General features: G+C 45.2%; 1 protein-coding gene across 5 annotated transcripts; it reads left to right on the top strand.

Moving 5' to 3' along the window:
- The first annotated feature begins 2,462 nt into the window (after positions 1-2,462).
- LOC101065688 (glucagon receptor-like) lies at positions 2,463-26,039 on the top strand. Of its 5 annotated transcripts, none has more exons than XM_029851285.1 (14): positions 2,463-2,709; positions 18,446-18,593; positions 18,703-18,799; positions 18,885-18,998; positions 20,491-20,579; positions 20,728-20,834; positions 20,905-20,980; positions 21,361-21,520; positions 22,256-22,316; positions 22,618-22,687; positions 23,193-23,281; positions 23,575-23,719; positions 24,246-24,287; positions 24,438-26,039. In XM_029851285.1, the coding sequence occupies exons 2-14, from the start codon at positions 18,540-18,542 to the stop codon at positions 24,837-24,839; spliced, it is 1,506 nt and encodes a 501-aa protein (XP_029707145.1). In that variant the 5' UTR covers positions 2,463-2,709; positions 18,446-18,539; the 3' UTR covers positions 24,840-26,039. The 5 variants fall into 5 exon arrangements, with proteins under 5 accessions (XP_029707145.1, XP_029707143.1, XP_029707142.1 ...); XM_029851283.1 differs by having other exon boundaries at positions 2,464-2,704; positions 20,905-21,061; XM_029851282.1 differs by having other exon boundaries at positions 2,465-2,709; positions 20,905-21,061.
- Positions 26,040-26,149: the final 110 nt, after the last annotated feature.

The following is a 26,149-nucleotide window of genomic DNA, read 5'->3' on the forward strand; positions in this document are numbered from 1 at the left end:
TCTGATCAGTGTTTTGAGGTAAAGCCTCGGGGTGGAGGAATCAGACTCCTGAGAAAAGGACTTCTTCAATTTCAGGAGGAGACATCATCATCATCATCATCACCACCATCACCATTGTTATTATCATGGCCGTCATCATCATCATGGCCGTCATCATCATCATCATGGCGGCACTGTCCTCGTCCCAGCTGCGCTGACTAACTTCCTGGTCTGCTTGTAAATATCTGCAGGGTCGAATGTGCTGAAATTCTGGTCATTATAGAGACGCGCACGAGGGGAACAGACGACTGTTTTCGTCAGGCCAAAAGACGGAATGTGGACAGAGGTTGTGAGCGTGTTGAAGCCAGACGAATCATTTTTGGAATGCTTTTCTTAATGCAGTCGATGCGTGCGCGGGGTACCCCGTCACGCTGAGGCTGATGGCAGCGGGGGAAGGAGGAAGGGGCGGAGTGATGTATGAAAGACAAAGATCCAAGCAGAAAGAAGCTGCTGGCCCACGAGGGGCTTCAGGGAAACATCAAAACATCAATAGTTTTCAGTCTAGTGATGCACAAGGAGACTGAAGTAGCATCTTGATGCTAACGTGCTAATTTGGAGCTGCACGCACTTACAGCATTTACAGCTAAACAAACAACAGTCAAGGGTTCTTTTCTTTTTGGATCATTCCTCTCCAAATATCTTTCCCTCATGCAGGGATGTGTTGAAGGAGCAGGCCGGAGTTCAGCGTCTCGGTGTGATCGGACTGAAGCAGACGGCATTAGTGGCCCACACATTGTGTCCTGTCTCTTCGGGAGTAGATAAAGTGGATTTTATCATGACTTCCCCAGCACAGCCGGTGGGCTGCGGGCAGGAAATCAATATGCTACATACCAGCTTTAGCGGCTGTTTTCGCTCGCTGACATGTGACCAGCGGTGTCAGCTAAAGCAATAATTAATTATTCCATTATTAAGGGTCTCAAAATGATGTTCTACTCAGTTTTCTTGTGTTGTGCCTCCAGATGGTGGAACTTATTCGGCTTTATTTTAATTTGCTGCGCGATTCCCTTAAAGTTAAGAGGAATTCCTCAGAAAAATATAATCATGTATCACAAAAAGTGATAATTACTGCATATTTACATAAGGTTAAGAGTTTAGAACGACAGATGGTGCTTTAAAAGCACAAACTGGAACTTTTTGAACAATTTCTGTTCAAACTCACTTGGATTGGTTGGGAATTCTTTGTTCATGAGAATATTTTTGGATTAGAGTTGGGACTCTAAAACCTATTGGGTAATAAATATATAATGTTTAATTTTGACTGCGTAATGTATGGATATATACGGCTGCATTTGCTTCTTATCTACAACTACAGATTTTATGTCCACATATTGTGTTTCTTATGTGCAGCCAGGGAAATATGATGGTGATTAGAATTCCTTTCTGGTTCCTCGACTCATCAAAACAACACCCAGAGAGGCTATTAGGAGCACGTGCTTGGATCTGTGAATGGTAATAGAGACGCATTGAAGAGCTGACATTATTTACATTCATTATTTTTGTGGTGTGACTGAATATCAGAGACTAACAGACGTGACGCTTTATAACCTGCTGCGATGCAGAAGCTCTGCAGCGTCTGTCTGTGATGCCGCAGTGACAAACCCATAAAAAAACAGATTATTACAATAAACAGAATGATAATAAAACATTCTGTGTTTGGAACTGTGACACAAAGAAAGTTCACGGTACCGTGGATGGAAAATAAAGAAAGTAGTAGATATGATACCCCTTTTGGAAAAACGCTCAAGGTAAACGTGTTAAAGTTCATGTTTTGATTCCTAATTTCGAGAATATTTAAAAAGAAGAAAGAAAACCGGACTCTTATTTTGACAGGCTCGTACAGGAAGTCAACTGTAGCGGTACGAAAGAAAGAAAGAAAGAAAGAAAGAAAGAAAGAAAGAAAGAAAGAAAGAAAGAAAGAAAGAAAGAAAGAAAGAAAGAAAGAACTTGACTGAAGGACAACAGGTCTTTGATGATTTCTGTCTTGAATTTCAGAATTATAGTCCATCCATCCATCCATCCATCCATCCATCCATTCTATCCCAGCTCTATCCCAGCTCTATTCCAGCTCTATCCCAGCTCTATCCCAGCTCTATCCCAACTCTATCCCAACTCTATCCCAGCTCTATCCCAGCTCTATCCCAGCTCTATCCCAACTCTGTTCCAGCTCTATCCCAGCTCTATTCCAGCTCTATCCCAGCTCTATCCCAGCTCTATCCCAGCTCTATACCCTGGACAATTCACCAGCTCATCACATGAACAACAAAGACAAACAATCATTGAAACTCAGTGATACACTTGATGAACTTCTTACTGTCAGGCAACAAACACATTTTAAATCCCTTCCCTGCAACGGGACTTTAACTTTTTAAATTTATTTTGAAAGGCTGCGCCGGAAGTTGCTCTCCGGCTGCGGCCCGACTCTTGACTCCTTCACTTGACTCCTCTGTCAGTCCGACGCGCTTTTGTCAGTGAGCAGCGGGGCGAGAGTTAAAGAAAGAAGTGAAGCGTGAGGCAGAGAGCAGTGACCCCCCCTGGAAGCTCTGCTCGGGTCTCCCCCCGCTCGCTCATGGTTCTGCGGGTGTTCTCTGTGCAGCCGCCGGTGGGGATGGACCAGATCTGGACATGAACCTCGGGCAGTTTGGGGCTCCCAGGGACAGAAGAGAAGGTCCGGTAAGAACTCTTATTTGCCCGGTTCCTGGCTTTATTCACCCCTGAGTGTGTAAAGATTGGTTCAAATCCCCAACTTTCTGAAATATTTGTGAAGGATTTGTTCCCATGACGCCAATCACAGTCTCTGTCACAGGTGTGTTAAATCTAAATCTGCAGCTTTTGCTTTGCTGTTTATGTTTCTGGCATCCACATCTGAAGCTGGAGGGTTAGATCCTCTCACAATATCACAGTTTGCCATCTTTTATCGTAAATATCCTTTAGAATAATACAAATGAATTAACCTTAAATGAAAATAATAACACCTGCAGCGCCCAGTGTTTACAATAAACATGACTCCAAAATAAGGGGGGAAGAAAATGGGAACACGTGGCCTTTATGGCTGCCTGGTGCACCGGTGTGAAATCTGCTGCTGGTCAGCCTTTGAAGTTGACATGAGTGGGATTAATGGGTTTGTTCGCCGATCCAGGTTCCCCGATGCCGCGTCACGAAAATGTGGGACTCGCTCTTGTGTTCTCGGCTGTGCGTTTTCTTTCTCCCACCGCGTCCGTCTGCTCCCTGAAGAGCTGCCTCACCTGAGCGGCCAGGAGAGTGCATGTGTGATGGGCACTCTCCTGATTTCCCTGCTCGGGATGCAGCAGCCTGCACCCATGAAGTAACTGGGATGGATTCAGGGACCCTGGTCCTCAAACGTGAACACCAACGCTGCAGGCGATGCTTTATGGTAACTTTAAATATTATCCACAGCTTTTTGCTTGAATGGTCAAACAGTCCTACTGAGACGGACCTTAATGTCTGATTAGGCGCTCACCGGGAGCTCCATGCACGGAGCCTGTGCTCCTCCATTAACAAGGACAGCCGTGACTATGGTCTGTCAGTGTGTCTGCTGATATATTTGAGCTCTTTATTCTTGTCAGTACAGCTGATTCAAAGGAGAGTTTGACATTTTTAGCAGGTGAAGCTTGGAGAACGCGTTAAAGCCGGTCAGGAATCTCAGTCATGAAGAATTGTCTTCACATTTCAAATAAACCCCAAATCCTTTCAGAGCAACAATCCCCGAAGCTGTTTGTCCAACCATAAGGTAAAAGGTGACAATATAAGGATGCAGGACGGTGTCTCCAGATCTGAAATAGATCATTTCAGATTAGATATAATCTGAAACCTGTAGTGTAATACTCAAATTCATTGTCTGAACTCTGGAGTATCGTCTGTGGTGACTGCTGAGATGTTGACAGGTGTGTGTGTGTGTGTGTGTGTGTGTGTGTGTGTGTGTGTGTGTGTGTTTTACATGCATGTCTGTCAAGAGGAGTCTGGTCTATAAACAGTGTTCTTTATTTAATCAACACTGACGGCTGCTTCACAATACGCGCTTCTCTCGCTCGCACGCACGCACACACACATGCGCACACGCACACATGCACGCACACATGCACGCATGCAGTAAAGTACATTAAATGCTCTGCGTCCTCTGTGGCTAATTAAAAATATGAATTTTGAAGTAGCACATTTATATATGCATCACATATACGCGGCTTCTCCGACCTGGTTTGTGTTGATTGTCTTTTTTAATGAGCCCGTGGACGCTAACTGCCATTAAACCTTCAGGGCTAAACCGCCTGGTTGCAGGGCGGTTAGCACGGTCACCTTGTTGCAAAAGGGCTGCTGGTTGGATTCCAGTTGTCCTCCTGGCTGTGTTGACTGGAGCTCTGCTTCTGCCTCGGACCCGGGGAATGCTGGGATAGCGATAGACTCTGTCCAGGGTTTGTTTGCATCTCACTCATTTTTCTCGTGGACAGGCAGAAACGTGGTTTCCTGAACGCTTGTTCCGTCTGCCCATCGGAGCCCCTGATAAGTCCCAGTGGCGTGGCCCATTTCTAACCTGGTGGTTAAACTTTATGATGTAGACACTCTTGTTAAACACATTTCAAACAGCTTGTTAACTCCCTGCCATTAATATCGGCTAAAGCGACAGTCGTTTGGAAGGAGTCCTGAGCCATTAGCGCTCCTGAAGCTGCTCTGCACACTCGTGCGTCTGTGCCCCGTTGATGACTATCTGCTTTAATTCAATCTTCATGCTGCTCTGAGTTTCTTTGACCATCAGTGAAAAAGAACACCCTGAATCAGTCCATCACATTTATCCTGCGCACACCTGCGTCACCCCTCGCGCCATTTCCTCCCTCCCCGACTCGCTCCATATCTTTTATCTCGCCTGTTTCGGCCATTCATTTCCTTTTACATAATTTGATAAAAGAGTGAAAGAAACATAAAAGCAGGATTTAAACACAGCCTTCCTTTTTTGCCATATTCCCCCAGTTTTCCTTATTATCTCCTCACAACCACGTTCATCATCGTGTCCTCCTCCAGAACAACAGCGCTCTCCCTCCCAACTGGAATACCCCCAATTCTGATCCCATCAAGCATTTATATTTACATTCTTTTTGAAGTATGATATCAAATCTCACATTTTCTGCCTATCCAATGGAATAATTTTCCACACATCTGCCTATTTAGTGTTTGATATAAGTGTTTGATTCTGTTTGAATCCTCGGCCCGTGTTTTTAATCTTATTATTGCCACCTACAGGACTAGATGTGTACTGCGGGGTTTTTGTCTTTATAAAATTAGACCTATATTTTGACATAGTATTCCTGTAGCATATATTCCAGTTTATGTTATTCACTACTGAGTAGTCATATCTGCTGAAGGCAGAAGGACGATATCGTCACCATGATTCACCACAGTTTAGTGTCCTCCAAACACAATGGCGGTTCTGAGGGTGGAGAAAAAAAAAGGCTCTGCTCATCAGACAAAAGAAGCCTCCTCCAGATGACTTTAGGCTGTAATGTTTTCCACTCCATTGGAGGTTTACTTTCTTTGGCACTCTTGCATTGCTAACGTTTAAGGTGAACATGTTTTTTCATTCCTGCCGACCTTCTGCGTTGGTGTGGGTGCAGTCGTGTCATTCATCCACCTCTTACTCTACGCAAACAGGGCTGGGAAGTTCCTCAGCACTCTGTACTGGTACACATCGTTTTATCAGCTGAACCTTATCTTTAATTGCAGATGAAGCAGTTATATATTGTAAACAATATATACATTAAAGTTAGCTGACATGATTTTGTACTTTTTTTTCTGTGTAAGGACTGGCTGTGTATTTCAAATCAGAGTGAGGCAGGTGGAAAAGAGCATCGGGACTCATTTAATTCCCTTGTTTGCATTTTGCATATTGATTCGAATGGATTGTGGCGGTTCATTAATGCACAGAGCTCTGCAAAATTGAACACAAAGAGCCTCCAGTTAAATTAATGAACAACAATTTGGAATGATTTCTAACCACCATTCCACCGTAAAATGCGATGAAGGTGGGAAAAGGAAAGGAAAAAAACGCGGATTGATCCCGGTGTGGAAAGTAATGAAAGCTAAAGCAACGTGGCGCCGCAGCAGCGAAGCAACCATAGTTAAAGCCCTCTGATTAGGATGCGAACCTCCTCTGTCACCCTGCGACCCCGACAGGGGCCAAAAACACAAGAATGGAGGGGAATGAACAAAAAAAAGAACAATGCAAGGATAGGATAAAAAACTTTATTGATCCCACACCGGGGAAATTACACGTTACAGCGGTAGCCCGTGGTGTACGAGAATAGTACTAAAATAAAAAGACTCTTATATTATGTACAGAAATTAAAAATTATGTACAGTATGAAGAAAAATGAAGGTGCAAATAAGACATTCAGGGCACAGCATCCATGACAGTAGTGTCCAGGATGCTGGCGAGGAAGACGGAGATGATGGACAGTGACATGACGCACGTCAAATGGGACATTTTGACAACATCAATACAAATCTGTTTCCTGCTTTCCTGCTCTTCTTGAAATGCCCTTTGGGAAATTACACTTCACTTTACCCTTTACTCAATCTAGCACACACACACACACACACACATATGCACACACACACACACAGTCTTTGTACTGTACATCACTTCAATGATTTGGGAGGTGAACATTTATCTCTGAGGCCCAACTGCTGCTTTAGTCCTGCTGCATCTCTCATTGTCAGGGCAACCGTGATGCCAGTTTCCTCACCTTTATAGTCTTGTCCAAACTCCTGTCCAGGCCGATGTTGGACTTCTGTAGGCCTGCTCAGACACTGACCGACCGACCGCCCTTGAAAATGTGACATCAGCGAGAGTCAGACAGTCGGTTGAGCTGCCGGTCCTGAGTCAGCATCTTGGCAGGAAGCTGCAGCAGCAATCTGAGGCCGCAGGAGTCGGGCGTGAGCGTGGACCAGCTGATGACTAATCCCGCCCATCACGCGTCAACAGTGTGGTTTGTGATCCACCATTCAGGACTGACCCTTCTGAGCTTGATCAGAATGTTAAATATCTGCATCGTCACGTCCTGCTGCTGCCCTCTCACCTCTAAACACAACAAAAACAAAGCAACGCTCTTTTTTTAATGGATGTTTATCTGAGCGTGTTTGCGTTGCCACATTTCTGGCCTGAACTTTGCCGGTTCTGAACGCCTGGGGCACCCATCAGGCGCGTGTCTGCCCTGTCGATGGCGTCATCAGTCTGAGCTGACAGCGAGGAGGGGGAGCTGGTAAACACAGTTAACACAAACATACCTTGGAAATATTCGACTGTTTTCCATTTTCTGTTGTAAAGCCATTAAATCTGAGCATGATTATAGTAAATATCGTGGCAAAATAGCAAAGGACAGGCAAGAGATGTTGACACCAGGTGATCAGGGACAGCTGGAAGCCGGGCACCCCAGGCTCCGACGTATCCTTGCAGGACCCGGACCAAGGAATGGTCCGGGTCCCACCACCCACCAGAGGAACCAAAAACACCCACAGACCACCAGGCAGAGGATGAGGACCCACCCTGAGAGAAATACCCAAGATGGGTCGCCCCACCTGCACAAAGGGAGGGGTGGTAGGACTAGAGAAGCCAGGCATACACACTCGTAATCACTCACACAGATGTAACACAAACACACGCAAAAAGAGAACAAAGAGAAAGAAAAATATTGCCACACTGGGCGACAGCAATCAGGTTTTAAATGGCCAATTTGTGTTGGCAATTCTGAGCACAGAGTTATGATCCCAGATGTCATTTCCCTCCCTGCAGGAGTCTGTCATCAGTGCAGGAGTCTGTCATCAGTGCAGGACAGACAGGTTCTCCTGGTGTCGCCGCTGCTGGCTGCTTCCTGTCTGGATGGGAGGGAAACAGTGACAGTTTTAATAGAGAAATCTCTAATCCACCCACAGCGTACCTGCACCCAGAGTGTGTAGTGACTGGGGAAGGTGGGAGAAGCAGCTTCTTGACTGTCACCACCCCCCCGCCCCCTCAGACCGGCCTGCCAGTCCTGCTCGGTTCACCACCCCAGGCACAGGCTGATCACTGATCTTCAGCCCCAGAATCCCACACTTCTGAACGGATCTGGCTGTGGCCCAGACCACACACGTTCTCCCACACAAACTTTCACATGCCCACACATGCGCACCGAGACTCGCTCGCTCGCTCGCTCCCTCCCTCCCTCCCTCACTCACCCCCCAGCCCAGAGAGGTGCTACCCCCAGTCAAGTGGAACCAGGCTGCCCAGACTCACCAGAGGCACAGGCACACCATGAGAGGCCATGGGTGCATGCCCCCCTAATGTGCCACCCAGTAGCCCGGCCTGGACCAAGAGCAACAGGGCTGAATCGTCCCTGTCCCACCAGTTTATGAGAGCAAATTAAGGACTAGACAATTTCCAATGACCACCACCAAGGTCTCCTGGGTCATGGTCAGGTTTTTCCTTGGTTGCCAGTTCCAGAGATGTAGAAGAGAGGAAATTTGAGTAAGAAGTAAAAGAAATGTTAATGTGTACAAACACACAGTATGAAGGAGAATATTTTGAATATTTTGAATATTCTTGTTGAATATTCTCTGGAGAATTTGGTATTGTATGTGTTGAAGATATGGATTTTTAGTCATTTTAACTGTATTTAAGCACACTTGGGTCCACAAGACATTTGTGCTAATGATTAAAAAGTTATGTCTGTGTCTACTTCATGGTAGAGAGAAAACTAGAGGGAGACTGGCTAGTAAGAAATACATTTTGATAGTATTTTTGGGTTTGATAAATTTGAATATGTTGTATTTATTGAAGGAAGTTGAGGCGATTAATTATAATTGGAGATATGAGGTAAAGTCTGTTTAGAGGGAGTTATTGGTGGTCTATAGGCCCAGGGGCAACATCAGAGGTCCTCATATGGAGCTCTGGGGCACTGAACCATCAAATCTTGGTGGACTGTATTCAGAATAAGAGACTGACTAAGACAAACACATATATGTGACATGAATGTATAGACGCATCTTAAGGGTAGATGGAGTGGAGAAAGAGGGAGATGTTCCCCTTGTTTTTGGTTTTGAAGCTGCCCTAGAACTAAGTTTTAAATCTCTTTCTCTGCTTTGCTTTATGATTAAAGTCCCCTGACTTTGATATTTGTAAGATCAAAGGTCAAATTCCCAGAATCTGGAACTCCACCAAAATCTATTCATCTGTTCCTTGGCTGATTATCACCTTGTTCTGAAAGTTTAATTAAAATCTGGTCGTAAATTTTTGAGCCACTTTGCTACTAGACAGACAGCCAGACGCCGGCTGTCACGTAACCTTTCAGAGGCAACGAGACAAAAATAAAGCAATGTTGAATTACCGCAGTCGTAACCTTCGTGCTGCTCTTCAGGGCAGCACATATGAAGCATGTGTGTGATCTATAGATCTTCCTTTGATCTCTCAACCATGATCTCTGGATTAAGATATGAGCCTGATCATTTCCTTTTGAGTGCCACCTGTTAACGAGTCTGATGTGTGACTAGAAGAACCTGTGAATGTTTCTTTCTGGCTCTTATCAGTATTCTTATATGTACTGGGATGTCATTGTTGTTTAACATCAACCATACCCACCAATTTCAGTGGGCTGCCTGCTTATATAAAGTCTTCTGGATGTTTAACTCAGATCAATAGAGTGGACCTTGAGCGTGATGGATTCGATCTGACACCACCCTGTAATTTCCTCTGTCACTTAATGATAAATCGATGGCGTCACAAGAGCTCGATTTTGATTTGATACGATGAAATGACATAACTGTGTTAAACACTGTGCCTGTGTTTTCTCCATCAGCCTTTTAGATGGAATTTAACCATATTAACTTCAATTCTAACATAATGATAATTAAGGCATTTTTGTAAGCAAAAAAAGAAAGGCCAGTAGGATATTAAATGAGAAATTAAATATAAAGCATCATAAATTTATAATGTGCTATAATGTATGGGCATTTGTTTCCATTGAAAAGGTTTTATGACAGGCAGTCAAAAACAGACAACCTTGAAAAATGACATTCTTTATAGCCAGGAGCACAAACTGCACCTTAACTAATGATGTTATGTTCTGAAACAACAACTGCACCATTTCTCTCCAGGTTATCTTTGAGCCATTTTAGAGCCCCAACTCTGGATCGGAGGGTTTAAAAGTCAAGCATCTGTTTTAATTGCAACCATCAAACCTCCAGCAGCTGACACGAAGAACATTTTGGTCTCCAGAGAGGAAAAAGAAGCATTTTTGTTGTCCTGGTAGCATCTACATGCTGCTGCTAACAATATGAAGGAAAGGTTGTCACATAGAGTAGGTGTGGCGCGGGCTCAACTCCATCAATAATGGATTGTAATAATGGATCAGTCTTGGATGGAAGAAAGGCATTATTACACGGCTGCAGACTTCCAGGTCTCTACGTGGTTGAAATTCCATGTAAACCACGATTCAATATTTTTACGAACACACCCGCAATTGATCCTTTCTATCGACTCACCGTCAAGGGAGGGAAACCTCACCCTTTCAGGTAAAGTTGCATGGTCAGTTTTCTGTTGTGGCGCTAGAAAATGGGCTGTTGGATAACTTAACTCTTAATCAAAATGAAAATAAAGGACAAGAGCCGCCAAGAGTCAGGGCATCTAATGAGCTGCTGTGAGAAGAGAAGATCCCCCGTCATCCCATCACAGGTCCTGTCTCACTACAAGCTGTGATGCTGCTCTGAATTCTGCAGCTGTGTCCCTCTGGGTAAATGAAAAAGATTAGAGAGGCGTCACTGATATTACAATGTTGCACATTTTATGAGTAATGCCTGAAGCTGCAGCTCCACGGATTGGCTAAAAAATTTGCCCTTTGACCTCTTCAGGGGGGGCTGATGGGTAAATAGGTGGTTTCCATAGCGAGAAGAGACATTGCAAGTGTTCAGTTTTTCTGGAGTCAGAGCAGAAATCATTCTGATTGTCGTTATTTAATATCATCCTGATATTAAATTGAGGGGAAAAAAAGACGAACGTGTCAACCGATATACCCTTCCTGGTTCTCTTGGGGATTTAGCCAGTCAACTAATGTGTGTTCTAAGTGACAGTCAACTTACAGCCCTGTCATCTTGATTTGTTTCCTCTGGGACTTTTTCTTCACACAGTAGTATATTCAGAACTTCCTGTCCCTCCGCTTCACATACTCAACCCCATCCCAGACTACAGACCATCTGTGCTGTCACATAGTGTATTAAAATCCTTCATAAATCATATCTAATGCTTGACAAATGTGTATGTATCTGTGTGTATCGCCATGTGTGTGAGCACGTGTGTGCGGTAAAATAAATGTATTTAATTGCACGCTTGGTTGAATGCCTTCCTTCGGTCCAGAAGATGTCCGGGGGGGGTGTTGAGGGGAATGATGTGTTGTGTGTCCCAGGCTGTGGGTGTTTGCATTACTAATGTGAATTTGGCTGTCGCACAGGCGCCTCACAAACGAATGTGAACTGCTGGCTACTACGGATGAGCCGCCATCCGTGACCTCGCGCTAGCAGCTCTCAAATCCTCTAGTCTGCACACTGACTGATGCCGCCAGTGTGTGCGCAAACATGTGCTTCCAATCTGCTGCATTACAATGATGCAGATTTGATCAAAGTATTTTATTCACCGGTTGCGATGAGGAAGAGGAACTGGGTCAACAGAGGACCTGTAAGCCCTCTGGCACAAGCTGCACTTGGTGAGTCAACAGAGTTGACTTGACCTAAAGGCACCTATGAGCTCCTGGAGCTGCTGGATATCGTATTTCCATCATTGACAGGAGACGTAAACGATATGACGTCATCCTGAGGGAAGAGCCGCCGCTGCAGCCTTTCCCCACCAAAACAAAGGCCACAGTTCTGTACAGAGACATCCTGCATCGCTGTTTTGAACGCAACGTTGGACGGCGACGTGAAGGAAAGGTGTAGGCGTCTGCCTGGCGTGGGGGGAGTTGCATGAGTTTTAACTGAATGGAAGAAAGAAGAGCAGATCATCGCTGGTTTCATTGTTTTCTCGGCAGCCTTTTAAATGTGACAGACGAGTCCAAGCAATTACAATCAGTGAGGGTTTGTTCTACCTAACGGCTAGAACCATTCCAAACTATCCGATTTAATTCTTGGATGGATTTTTATCTCAATCTGTTTCATTTGGTGTCATTGTGCCGTGCTCACCCTGCCTGCTTATCACACTCCTCTCTGACGCTCTTCTCTCCTCTGTTGAGTCGCCAGTCAGACGTCACGCGACACCCTGCCGGGACCAAACCTCGGCCAGTCTGCTCTCACGTGCATTAAATGCTCTGACATGCAGAATGGGCCGGTACATCAAATTTCCATCCACACAGGAAGCGCTGACTGATACCAGACACGGGTTTTATGCTGTTGTCGGCTCCCCGAGAGTAATCGGAGCAGTTGACTGTTCTCGTGTTCAAAATGTTTCCCCCTCAAACACCGAGCATGGATATGTATACGCTCATTAAACCTGCAAGACTCATAACGAACAGTAGATTTTCAGTGTTGGGAAAAGGTGAGTGTGGTGATGGCTGGCGGCTGGCTGAGTACTTTCTTTATTCTTTACGCTCTAAAATTCAATTCTCTGATTGATTCAAATCAAAACATGCATATTTTCCAGAGGTGGGAGTGCATATCCCCTGCATCCCTTCCTCCTGACTCCGATTCTCAACCGACCTCTCTGGGAGAGAATCTACATAATTTGGTTCATACATAAAAAAGCCGGCTCCGGTTTACGGAGGGGGAGCATTACTACACAGCCCCAGGAAAGTGACTCAGCCCTCTGTTGCATTACACCACGGGTTTAGAGCAGGATGAGGCTGAAGTTGAGGCTGAGGACAACCGTGAGTATCATGTGGTTTCCTCCACATAAGGCAGCTGGCAATAAGAAAAGCACTTCTCCAAAGACCCCACTTTGAAACAGTAAACCTCCACCTTTGTGACCACCCGGCTGATTTAGTGTAATGCACTTTTTATGAGGTTAGCGGGTCCTCCATCACACATCTCTGGTGAAGGATGCAGCCGCACGTCTTTTAACTGGTACAAGAAAGGCTGAGCAGATGTAGGCATCTGAGGGCTGAAGCACAACGGAGGCCGATTGGTTCCTGTTGCACGTCCAAAACTGTGGCCTGAACAGCCGCTCTGCACACTAGACGGACCTCCATAATTTTAAAACGCTTCTTAAAACCCACTTACCTTTTTTTGGCTTCTCGCTCTATATTGATTTTTTTAGTTTATGTTTACTAGGGATGGATGTCTCCACCACTGAGGCCAGTTCGATACACATCTCGATATATGGCCGCTGATCCGACACATTAATGATGCACTCAAACCCGCCCCATCTGAGCCTTGAATGTGGTTGAAAAGGTGCCGGTGGAGAGGAAAGAGGTGATCATGCGTGATTGCCAGAGTGACGGAGGGGAGGGAGGCTGAGCGTGCATTAGGATGGCTCCATGTCAGGCTCATGGGCTTCTCAGACCTCTCTGAGCATCCCTGGTGGATGGGGGACACAGACCAGCCAGGGATGCTCTCAGGGTAGAGCAAATAGTTTTGGTGGTACCCTGGGACCCAGGAGGAGAAGTGGAGGGTGGAGATGGTGGAATTGGGGAGAAGTCTTAACATAAGACACAAACATTTCTGTTAAACACCGTTACAAGCTGCACATTAACTCTTGATCTGCTGAATCGAGATTTCACACATACATTTGTTTTGCTGTGCGCCTGCAGCACTGACTGACGCGTAAACGAGCCCATCACTGCTTCTGATTAAACGGAGGCTGCAACCTCGCTGCCAAACTCCTGAACGGATTGTTGTGGTGGGGTGTACAAGGTCACAGTAAGATGCAAATGGCGACCTATTGGGGGGAGGTGGCTTGACTCCGCGCATAATCCGACTACTGCAAACTGCTTTGCAGTCCCAAAATCCTGTTGCTATTCACACCAATCACGCGGGAACTGTTGCATAGTGTTGCTACGCATGTAAACACAGCAATTTCTCCCACTGGCCTTTCTTTTATTATCAAAGAGTTTTTCTTTTGTTCAGCGTCTTGGATTTTCACACCTTGTTTTTCATTTCCTCTATTGTTCTCATTGTTTTCCTTTCTAATTTGGCACTGATGCCGCTCCACATCAGATTTAGTGTTGTCGTATTTAGATTTCTCGGTTGTCGGTGTTTACTATTGAAATCACTTCCAATTTGGGCCGCTTCTTTATTCGCAGGTTTTCTAAAACGGCCTCGGCTCGGCATTTGGGCAGGTAAATCGGTGTCATCGGGTATTTTAGCAGGACGACGTGGGATGGCTATTTGGAAATGACGCAACAACCCTTTCACATTGCTGAAAGGAGCTGCGTCGACCTGGGATGACGCAGTTTGAAAGTGGTGGAAGTGGAATTGAATAGAATTTTAAATTTGGCTTTTCGTGTATATACTCGCCGTCGTGGGAAAGGGAGCAATTCACTCCCCATTTCGATACTGTTTGCACTTTTCCTTAGCAATTTTCCTGAGAAGATCACCTGAGCCAAGCGTGCAAAATGTCTCCACAAGCACGCAGTTCACCGCTCCTTATTGGACTTCTCAGTAGATCAGGCCCTCCAGAGTGTATAATTTTACTTAAGAATACGTTTTAAAATACCATGTAAATCTATTTGCACTAACATTTTTCAGTAAATTTTTTGAAATGTGGTTAAATATCTGTTTGTATACTTGAAAAGTCCATGAGAGATTATAGCCAGGTAGGTTTGTGGATGTTATAGCCTCACTCTTATCTCTATATGAATGTAGTCATGGCAACAACCCAGATATTTCCTTTTTACGGTTGTCCCTAGTGTGTGTGTGTGTGTGTGTGTGTGTGTGTGTGTGTGTGTGTGTGTGTGTGTGTGTGTGTGCGTGTGTGTGTGTGTGTGTGCCTTTACCTCTTCAAGTCTTCCATGCGGGTGCCATGATTGATATCCATTCCTTTATACAACATGTACAGAATACAAACACAAGTGTGAACAAATGTGTGGTGTAAAGACAGAATAATGTACACAGCAGATGCGAAGTGGTGTGTTTTGGTGCTGGAGCTGCTTGTTTTGCCATTAAACCGACCTGGTAACTGACCCTCATGTTTACAGCTGTCACAGGTGTGATCGGCTGCATCGGGAGGTCAAAAGTGGGATCAATGGACAGTTTAGATATGACACACGCTGGGGTCATCCATGGGGTCGCAGGGGGCATTACAGAACAGCTCCTAGTGCATGTGTGCAGCAACGCTTGATTGTCCCCCTGTCTTAGCACGATTCCTAAGAGTAGGCAGTCAAATCAGCAGGCGGTGTGCATGTGAGGGTGGATGCTTCCTTGATCTTGTATGTTCCGCCTGTAATGAGCTGGCCTACTGTCCAGGGTGGAACCCACCTCTCGCCCAAAGGGGATATGCTCCGTAGGAGTCAGCGGATAAAGTAAGTCAGTCGTGGAAGAGCAGTGGAGTGGAGTGGGTTTAAAGGATCTAGGAGTTGAACCCAGAAATGTTTACCAGTCCAGAGAGAAAACACGAGTGTGTTTGTGTACTTGGATGGTATCTTGATGTTTCCCACCTCTAAGCTTCAGATACTCTTCCTGGGTGTCATCAGGGGGGCTGGACATGTAAAGATGAGCACAGCAGCAGCTCCACAACACGCACTGACCTCGCCACTTTAAGACTTATTTATCAGATCCGGAACCAGTATCGAAGTTTTCAACCTAAAAGTAAGATGTAGCAAGGTTATTTTCCCTATTTTTGAGTGAAAATTCAGGCGACGCCACCAATGGGACCGGGACAAACCAATAAACATGAGGAATAATGTGGCGTGAAGCTAAAATGCTGTCATTACTAATGAAGAGTTACGCAGGGGAGTCTCAAGACTGTGATCACAGTCTAAACTACAGACCAATCTCATCATTTTGGGTGAAACATGGCAAAACATCTGCTGTCGTTTAAATTAGGGCTGAGCGAGTAATTGAATTTTGATTTTGGATTCCCGCTATTATGAAAGCAAGATAATCGGCATAAAACAATTATTGTGCCATACGCCTTGCTCGCCTGTGATGTGCACGTAGCAGCGCACATTAGGGTTCACAGCGGTGTGCTGCGCCGCGCCCCTGAACACAAACTGTAGTTTCACTTTCAGCACATTTTGGGGGGGCTAATTTAGCTAGCTGGGAAGGATGGCAGGAGAACAGAAAGGGAAGAACGCTTTCGTTATTTGGAACCACTTTGGCTTTAGCAATCAGATGTGGAACAAACGTTAACTCATTTCTCTAAACATCATAACAGATCAGAAAAAGCCATGAAAAGTTAGCTACCTCGTCTCCTGCCTCCTCTCATTTGTTTTATATTCATGTCATTTGCATGTATTCTATTTTTCTCTTTTAATTGTTGTTGCACTTTAAATGTAATTAAACATTAGTCATTGTGAGCAAAGAAATTAAAACCTGAGATGAATCATAATGCTCGTCAGCCCCTAATTTAAATGACAACTTTAATTCAAGCAATAATGCAAAGAATGAGATACACACAAAGAAATAAAGGCACAAAGCGAAGAAGAGGAGATAAATGTAGCCTGAGCAATTACGTTGGAGCGTATGTCTCCACCTTTCATTCTCCACGGGGGGCAGGACGGCTCATGGGGGCATAAATAACGTAATTACATCTCTGTTTAGCTCCATTAATGACACTGTACCACTGTCTCTGCAACCACCTACATGCACCACATGACTGACGGGTTATTGATTTAAACAACATAATTGGGAGGTGCTGATGATAAGGTCACCAATGATAATCTGTTTTTCTGTCATTTTGGGTCAAATGTTTTTGGGAGAATGTCCCAGATGTGGGGCAGCTTCCCACACATCCTTCCACCTCTTTCCTCGCCCGGAGCAGGAAGCAAATGTGTGAACGAGTGCAAGACAGAGAGAAGCAAATGAGCAGTAATGCGAGTCAGTTCGTTTTAGAAAGTATGCCCCAGGACACACACACACACACACACACACACTCGCAGATGTGGACATTATTCACAAACACTGGGAAGGGAAAATGGAGTCACACAGGCTGATTGTGCTCACTATGCTTGTGATCGTATTGTCTTACACATGCACAGTTCTCATTAAAGGATCCTCAGGGGAGCATTCCTCAAGTCATTTTTGCATAATTATCTCATGAAATAAACCAGCCCATTTAAAATATCACGCAAATAAACACAATACAGTCGTTTTAAATACACTCTTGTTAGTGAACAATTAAAAGTAGAAAAGTACCGAGTACAACCACCGTACGATTCAGCAGCGGCTGACAGCCGGCGGGTTCCAGGAATCAAAATTCATGAGAGCAAAACACATCAGAGATGAGATGAGTCCACCTCCAGATTAAAAACGTGCATCGTCCCCGGGTGAGAGTCAGGAATACACCCCAGAAAGGTCACCAGTCCATCACAGGACACACACACACACACACCACGCACCAACACACTGACACAATGGGGAAGTTCGGAGTCTCTAATCAACCTAATGTTCAGGTATTGGAGTGTACCTGGAGAAAATAACCCACACAGACAATAGGCGAGGACACAGACCGGAGCTGGAGTCCAACCTACAATCTTGTTAGGAGGCCCTGCGCTCGCCGCGGTCATCGTAGCAAAATAACAGTGAAAAGACGGTTTACTTTTTCTATTTGCTTTATTTTTTAGGAGGTAATAAAAATAAAATGCACGTGAAAACAGGCTGCGTGAAGTCCACGTGACACCAAAGTGAATTGAACCTCGTTAGAAAATAATAGAAAACCGCTTTTTAAAAGGGCATTTTCAGGCGCCGCATTTCCTCAAACGGCTGGACTCGTAACAGGGGGCATGTTCGTCGGTACTCACAGAAACCGGAAGACGTCTACAGCTCCTCAGGACCTGCACGGACGAGCGAATGTTTGATCAAACACGCGGCCTCGGCAGGAGCGGGACACAGACCTGAGCACAATGCAGCTTGAAACGTTTTAGCCAAAAATGTGTCCACGGTCGAGGTGTTTTTTGCAGAAACGTTTCAGATTTCATTGTGTTCCCCCACCTCCTGGGCAGAGAATCACACCGCGGGGGGGGCAGGAGGTGAAGCTGGGATCAAATGCAGGAACAGTTTATGGGTCATGTAGCTGGGAGCTACATTTAGCATGAAAGCTACATTTAAAAAAGCATCAAGCTGTCGCACACCTGCGGTGTATTCACTTTCCCTCAGGTGTGTAAGAGAAAGCCTGACCTTTTCATTATTGCCTGTCAGATCTCATTCAGCCGACCCTCCAACGCATGCCTGTGAGCACGCACACACACACACACACACACTGACTGGACTCTCTATTTGGTGTCTTTAGGCCACACAGTGAGATCAGGTCAAACCCGCCTCATGTGTCAGGCGTCCTTGGTGTTCTGGTCCCCACCAATCCCCATCCTCCCAGTACTAGTGGGATGTCCCAGGTCTGTCTTCTCTTGGTTTTGCTAATTCTCTGCAGCTACACCAAGGTACGGCCCTCTTTGCTTCTCGCCCATGTTTCCATGCTACTGGAGAGTCTGCAGCAGGCAAATGCATTATGGGCTGTACGTTCTGAAAACTGTGACTGTTCCATTGCAGTTCTCCTCTGCTAACTCACTGGAGCTTGTGAAAGAGCAGTGGAGCAGCTACAAAAACCAATGCCTGGACTACCTCAGTTCTGCAGAACCCTCCACAGGTGACTCTCTTTGGTCTAAGTGGGAGTGGTATCCAAGACGACGGAGCGGTTCTGCACGGGTTCACCCAATCGTTCTCCCCTGCAGGGCTGGTTTGTAACAGGACCTTTGACCTGTATGCCTGCTGGCCAGATGGACTTCCAGGAACAACCGTCAATGTGTCCTGCCCATGGTTCCTGCCCTGGTACCGCAAAGGTCTGTGTGAGTTTACACATGGACAATGATCTTTATGCAAAGACATCTCAGTAAAATATGACCCATTTTGGATTCCAGCACGTTCTAGTGTGATTAAAAACTGTCTGAAAGTAACAAAAACCACTGTGGGAAGTCACGTAACAGGGCTCCATATGCATTTTATTTAAATTCTTCTTCTTTCTCTTGTTCTCTCACGTATTAAGGAACAGTTAGCACGAAGCTCTCATGCTGTTTCCCAGTTCCTGCACCCAAACTGTACACTTCCACACGCAGCCACGCTGCCTCTTCTGGAGAAGAATCTTGTTAAGCGTGAACCAATTGACATGCTGTGAACATCTGTCCTTTCACAAGTATTCACAACTCAAGCAGACATCAAATGAGTGGCTGGTTTTACCCGGTCGATGGATTCCCACTCTGGGATCCTTTCCTCTGCCTCTTCCACGCTCGTATTGTGTTTATGTTGGTGGGCGCACCCTTAAGCTGCAGTTCCGCCTCCTAGTTTGATTGACATTGACATTTTCGGTCCCGTCCAGCTCCTGAGGACAGACATTTGTTTTATAAACGCCAGATTTAAAAAAAGAAATGGTGGCCTGTCAATGCGGGACAGCGGCTCCCTTTGTGGGATTGTTAAAAGCGACAGAAACGCAGGAGTGTCCAGCACAAAGTGGGACGTCTGATCGGCGTATTAATGTGTAAACACATCATCCAGCAGGGTAATTAGCCCTGTTTCACTACGGCTTCACAACTGAACCGATGAAAGAACCTCTTGTGTGTAGTTGGAGTTCTCAGCTTGAAGGCCAAACATTCCAAACACTCTTAATCTGAGTGTCTTCCTGCCACTTTTTAATGTGCACTTTGGAAACTTTGGTGGCAAATGGGGTTTGCATTTACCTCTTACACTCACTCACACACACACACGCACACACACACACACACACACACAGATATATATAGTATATGTGTCTGCATGGCGTTGGCTGAATATATAAAACCTCTGTCTCTTCCTCCAGCTGTGCTAATCTCTTCGAATGTAATGATCAAACCCGCTCAACTGGTTGTTGTAGTGCTTTTGTACGTGCACGAATTCATCGGGCATGAATTCATTGTGGCGTAACCATTGTGTGTAGGCTCCGCCTACATTTGCAAGTTTTAGCCGATTCATTTTCTGAAGCTATATTTCAGAACCTTCGACCGAGTCTCAAATTGTGTCTTTTTTTTCCTGACATATTTCCAACCAGTCAACACTAACCAATCATTATGAATAAAATGAATGTAGTTATAACGACTTCATCGCCCTTAACGAGGATGACGCACAGCATGAATGACAGAATGATTTACAAGACTGTTGTTTTGGGGATCCAGATTTGAAAGATGTTTGATCTGAATGATTTCTCTCGTGCTGACGCGTCCACGCACGTGCAGCGGCCATCGCTGACACTGGCCACGCCTCCTGACGTGCTCGTCAACGGCCTTCTAATGTGTGTGTTTGTGCAAACAGTTCGACACAGTCTGGTTTACAGATTCTGCAGCGCAGATGGTGAATGGGCACCGAAGAATACCAGCGAGTGTGAGGACGACCCTGCAGAGGTGCGTGCAGGCAGAGTTGCTTCCTGGCTGGGGGGTGGGGAGGAGGAGGAGGGGGGGGGTGGATCACTGTGAGCTGTGTCAATACGCAGCAGAAGTTAAAGTAATTTCAGAGGCATAACGGTGACTCCAGCCTTGCTTTCCTCTGTAGCAACACTATGGTCTCATTCTCGGCCAGTTACGGATCATGTACACAGTGGGATACTCCCTGTCCCTGGGAGCTCTGCTACTGGCCCTGGGAATCCTCATTGCCTTCCGGTAAGAAGCGGAAAGATCTGCATGAACATTGCTGCCATAATACATCGTTGTGCTGTCGTCTGTGCACCAGGAAGCTTCACTGTATGAGGAACAACATCCACATGAACCTCTTTGCCTCCTTCATCCTGAGGGCTGTGTCCATCCTGGTGAAAGACGCTTTCTTAACACTCACTCTGGACTCCAGGAGCAACAATAACACACAAGCCCAAGCTCCTGTCAACACGACAGTCAGCACAAACACACTGCATCCACTCTGTTAGCAGTAGTCTCTTAGCATGAATAGGATGTTTGCAAAATCCTCCTTGCTAAAGTATACGCCGCTAGCATTCATTTTGCAATTTATTTGAATTTTTCTTGTTATTCATGAGCAGAAGAGAGAGCAAAGATGTAGCCCCGAGATTGAACGGTTAGATTTAGCACCACAAGTGTAAGCTGTGACTGTGACAACGTTTGAATGGCAGTGGTGCGTTTGTACCGTGAAAGAAGCTATGACCCTGACTCAATGTGTGTTTCTGTTGGCAATCAGGGGATCACGTGGTGCCGCGGCGCCATGGTGATGATGCAGTACAGCGTGATGGCTAACAACTATTGGCTCCTGGTGGAAGGCATCTACCTGCACAGCCTCTTAGTCATCACCGTGTTCAGCGAGAAGAAGTACTTTTACATTTACATGGCAATCGGTTGGGGTAAGAATTACAGCTGTTAAACACCAGGCTAGAATGATCTAATGTTCTTGGAGAGCGTCCAGGCGTTCTCTCACAAAGTCCCAGTCGGTTATAGTGTTAATATCCATAAATAAGTGCGCTGAGCTGCCATCCACAGACACTGGGGGCCTATGGTGCAGAGAACACTGAGATCACAATGGTGAATGTGGGCATCAGTGTGGCAGAATTATGTCTCCTGTGTCCTTGTCGGGGATTCTAGTGGTGTGCAACTCAACCTCCAACTTCTAAATCTATATTAGAGAGGTTGCAGGGCTGCACACAGAATCTAGCTTTAGCTATGGGGGCCTTCTGTTTCCCCAAATCATCTTTGAGATGTTTCTACGCCTCAACTGGAGTCCACTCAGCTGGCTGAAGGTGATTTAAGACGTGAAGTCTGGTTGAGACGTGGTGAAACCGAGCTTACAGGCTGGGGATGCGCTCCTCTGCGGTGCATTGATGATGATTGATTTTATGTTTACCCACAGCCTCGATGCGCTTTCTGATACAGGCTAAAGAGAGGAGGAGGCAGCATAATTCTATGGTTACCTGACACCAACCCAGTCATTAACAAAGGGAATTGTGTCGCCAACAGGTGGAGGCAATGTTCTCTCATCTGTCAGTTATATTAATCCAGGCGCACAGCGGCACCATTTTATACTCAAGTGATTTTTTTGTTTGACTTTTTTTTCCACATTAAATGTTCTTCTTTCTCCTCAGGAGCGCCGCTCATGTTTGTGGTGCCGTGGATCACCGTCAAATATCTGTATGAGAACGAAGAGTAAGTTCCTGGAAAGACCAGAAGTTAAAGTTGTCCCCAGAGGTTTCTGCATAAAGAATAAAGTGAAGCATAGTCGGAATCCATCAACTGGCAAATTTAGTTTTTCTTTAGATTTTGTTTCTAATTTTAATCAAAATGAATATATACAGAGATGCTGGAGATTAAAAGGATAAATGATGGTTTGTTAGACTCAAACTGAATCGGAGCTATATGAATTATATGTGGTTTTCATTTTGTGAGCACATATTACATACATTTAAATACATTTACATACATTTGCTAAGGCATAATTTGTGTGTAGGTGCTGGGAAAGAAATATTAACATGGGATTCTGGTGGATCATCCGTTCTCCTATTCTCTTTGCTTATCTGGTAAGATTTTGTGTGTGTGTGTGTGTGTGTGTGGAATGCACAATAATTGATCTTGAAAAAATATGTGTATGACTTCAAAAGAACAAAGGCTTTAATATATCTATACACGCTGTATGTGAGCTGGGGGTGGAACAAATCTCGCTCTTCAGTCAGCAACATATCAAAGGAATGGATCGACCTCCGTGTGATGAGCAGAGCACGGAGGTGGAGCATGCTAACACGCTAGTAGCTTAGCTGGTGTCCTTCGGGCTCAGATGTGGGCTTCGTGTGCTCGTTTGGATGGACTTACCTCCCCTGAAGTCCTGTAGGTGGAGAAATGAGGTTGAAATGTTTCAAAAACTCTGATTTCAGATACACAGTATAAATATATAAAATAAAATATATAAATAAATAAATACGCAACCTGATAAAATACATTGATTACTGGAATACTGTTATATATATATATATATATATAAATCACATAGACAAAACTGCATTGAATGATGTTGTTGTCTTTTCTCAGATCAACTTCTTCATATTCATCCGAATCATTAAAATCCTCATGTCTAAGCTCAGAGCTCATCAGATGAGATACACTGACTACAAGTTCAGGTCAGAGAGAAATCTTATTGTTTTCTTGTTGTTAAACTGATTTTGCTTCTTTACACTGTGAGCAAAGATCATTTGTTCTGTATTTTAGTGGATTAAAAATTATACATCTGGATTGTAGAAGCAGATTAAATACCTTAGAAGTCACCATAATTCTACAATCACATATTCTACTTCCTGTTTATCATCGCACAGCAACACTTTGTAATTGGAAATTAACTAAAGCTTCCTCCTTTGGTTCTAATCTCATTTTTATGACGCTTCCTTTAAATCCGTGCACCCACCCTTTGGTCCAGATTAGCGAAATCCACCCTGACCCTCATCCCTCTGCTCGGGATTCACGCCATCCTCTTCACCTTCGTCATCGACGAGTCGGTCCAAAAAGGATCGTTGCTGCGACTCATTCGCCTCTTCTACGACCTGCTGTTCAGCTCTTTCCAGGTCAGAGCACCAGATTATATATCACTTCAAGTAATTTACATCAAAACAATGTTAAAAGCAGCACATAGTTCACCCCCCCCCCCCCCCCCCCCCACACACACACACACACACAATACCTGTAGCTCAGAAGAACAAGCGCACTCATTAATTACTCATTATCTAAGAGTTTGGTCTGCATCAGATATATAGTTAAGGGTCAGGAGGGACCTTTTGTGATTTACTGCTGTAAAGTCAGCGTGACATTATCTGGAGGCCGTTCCTCTCCCCATTCTGGTGGTTTCAAAACTCTGTCCCTGTTTTTAAGTACATCGGACAGATGTAGCAAATGTTTTCAAGTGAACCTGTCCACTTATTTAATCACAGGTAGGGCAGGAGCGAAGGGCAGGAGGAGGAGAGGAACAGACACATACAAGGGTTTAAGTCTAATCTTAGAATTGGGGGGGTGTCATCCTCCTGTTCCTGGCTGTAATGGATGTAGAGAGTGTGTGACACGACTGTGCTGTTCATAGTTTGTCTTGTGTCGCAGGGTCTGCTGGTTGCCATCCTGTACTGTTTTGTCAATAAAGAGGTAGGACTGATGAGTCTCAGGTGTTCCTTCCTCTGCCTTTAAAGACGAGATGAATTCGATGCTCCTCGTCACCGGCGTTTCCATCGCAAGTCGTCGTCGTCAACAATCCAGAGCCCGAACCTTCATCGTCTGCCGTCTGTGATTCCGCAGGTGCAGTCGGAGATGCTGAAAAAGTGGAAGAGGTGGAAGCTGGGCAAAGACATCGACGAAGAGTACCGCCACACCTACAGCCAAACTCCGCACCTCAAGAGTGGCAGCATTGCCACGGGCAACCTGCTCCTCCATGAAAACAATGCCAGCGACCCCAGCGGGGACTCACCCCGCTTGGGCAGAGCCAACAGAGAACCCTTGTGTTCCATTGCCCCGGAGGAGAACCGCAGGCTGGTGGTGTCCTACAGAAACGGGAGTCAGAAGGGCCGGCCGGCCAGAGGCAGCCTGCGCTTCTCCTTCCTGGTGCAGACGGGCACTGCCGGTCGTGTCAGCACCACCACAGAGGACGCACGCCTGGAGGGGAAGGAGCTGCCTTTGGAAGGAGAGGAGACCAACGTCTGAGGAGCACCACCAGCCAACACCACAGTCTCCGAGGGGGAAATGAGAACACACACACACGTTGATCCAGATGGTCACCACCTCATAATGTTGCAGGAAGTGCAGTTTTAACTAGCTGCGAATGATTTTACACTTTCTGATGCTATCATCAGGAGAGTGTGTGTGCGCGCAGGCGCGTGCGTGTGTGAAGTCCTCCTATCCGTGCTGCTGCTGCCATTGTGCGTACGTGTCTGTGCTGCTGTGAGTCATCCTCGTGCCGTGCCTGCAGCGCTGCTGTGCGCTCTTGAAAACATCTCATTCTCAGACCCTCTCACTTTGCGTGTAATTGGTTAAATAAGATGTATGTGGACTCTTGCCATGGAGGCAGGAGAAAAGGCACATCCGAGCGATCCAGCGGGGGACAACACACTCTCATCCCACGGCTTTTGTGGCAGCAAAGCAGAAGACAGATGTTTTCATCTTAAAGCAGATCATAATCTGTAAATTCTTTTGATTTCAAAGGCTGAAACTCCAGTTTTGGCTGTAATCGGACGATCCTGTCCTAGATTGTGTTCAAGCTTTGCCTTATTTAATCAGATATTTCCCACCGAGTGTATAAGAACAACAAAGGAATATGGGTGAGAAAACATCCACTTCTACTTATGCGCTGAGGAATGTGTGTATATATTTTCACTGCCCGTGGATTTATCAAGGCCTAATTTAATTGTTGGATTTATATTTTATGCAGATACAAATTTTATACATGACTCACTTCCAAGCAAAATGACCTCTCTTGGTCGATTTGTGGAGAATATGTCCATTTTTCTTTGATTTTCATTCCTTGAAGTGGTTTTAGATTAATTTTATGTGCGTGAATCTAGTCAGAATAGTGCTATTTACTGTATATCTCACAACATAAGTCCCAATAATTTTCAGAGTCAGTATAAATATGAATAATTTATTGCATTGATGTAAAAACAAAGCTGGCTGGTTGTTCTGTGTTCTTGCTTGCAGTCAGGAAGCCCCCCCCCAAAAAAAAGAGAAAAACTTTTGTGAAGAAAAAAAAAAAGATCTTGTTGCACTGAATGTGATTGTACCTTGTTTCATTTGAAGCGTCATTTCAGGAATATCAGGAAAGCAAATCTCAAATATCAGCGAAAGCAAAGGCCCAAAACTGTTGTGTCTGTGTGGAGCCAATTAAACCAAATGATGTCCCAAAACATGCCTCGTTGTTGTGTCACTTTAATTCGTGTTTTTTGAAACTTGAGCTTTTCCCCCCCTGACGTGTGGCAGCTCTGACTGCAGACATGTGGCTGATTGAATTAAAAATATTT

The sequence above is a fragment of the Takifugu rubripes genome, chromosome 17 (genome assembly GCF_901000725.2).
Source record: "Takifugu rubripes chromosome 17, fTakRub1.2, whole genome shotgun sequence".
In the NCBI taxonomy this organism is placed as follows: domain Eukaryota; kingdom Metazoa; phylum Chordata; class Actinopteri; order Tetraodontiformes; family Tetraodontidae; genus Takifugu; species Takifugu rubripes.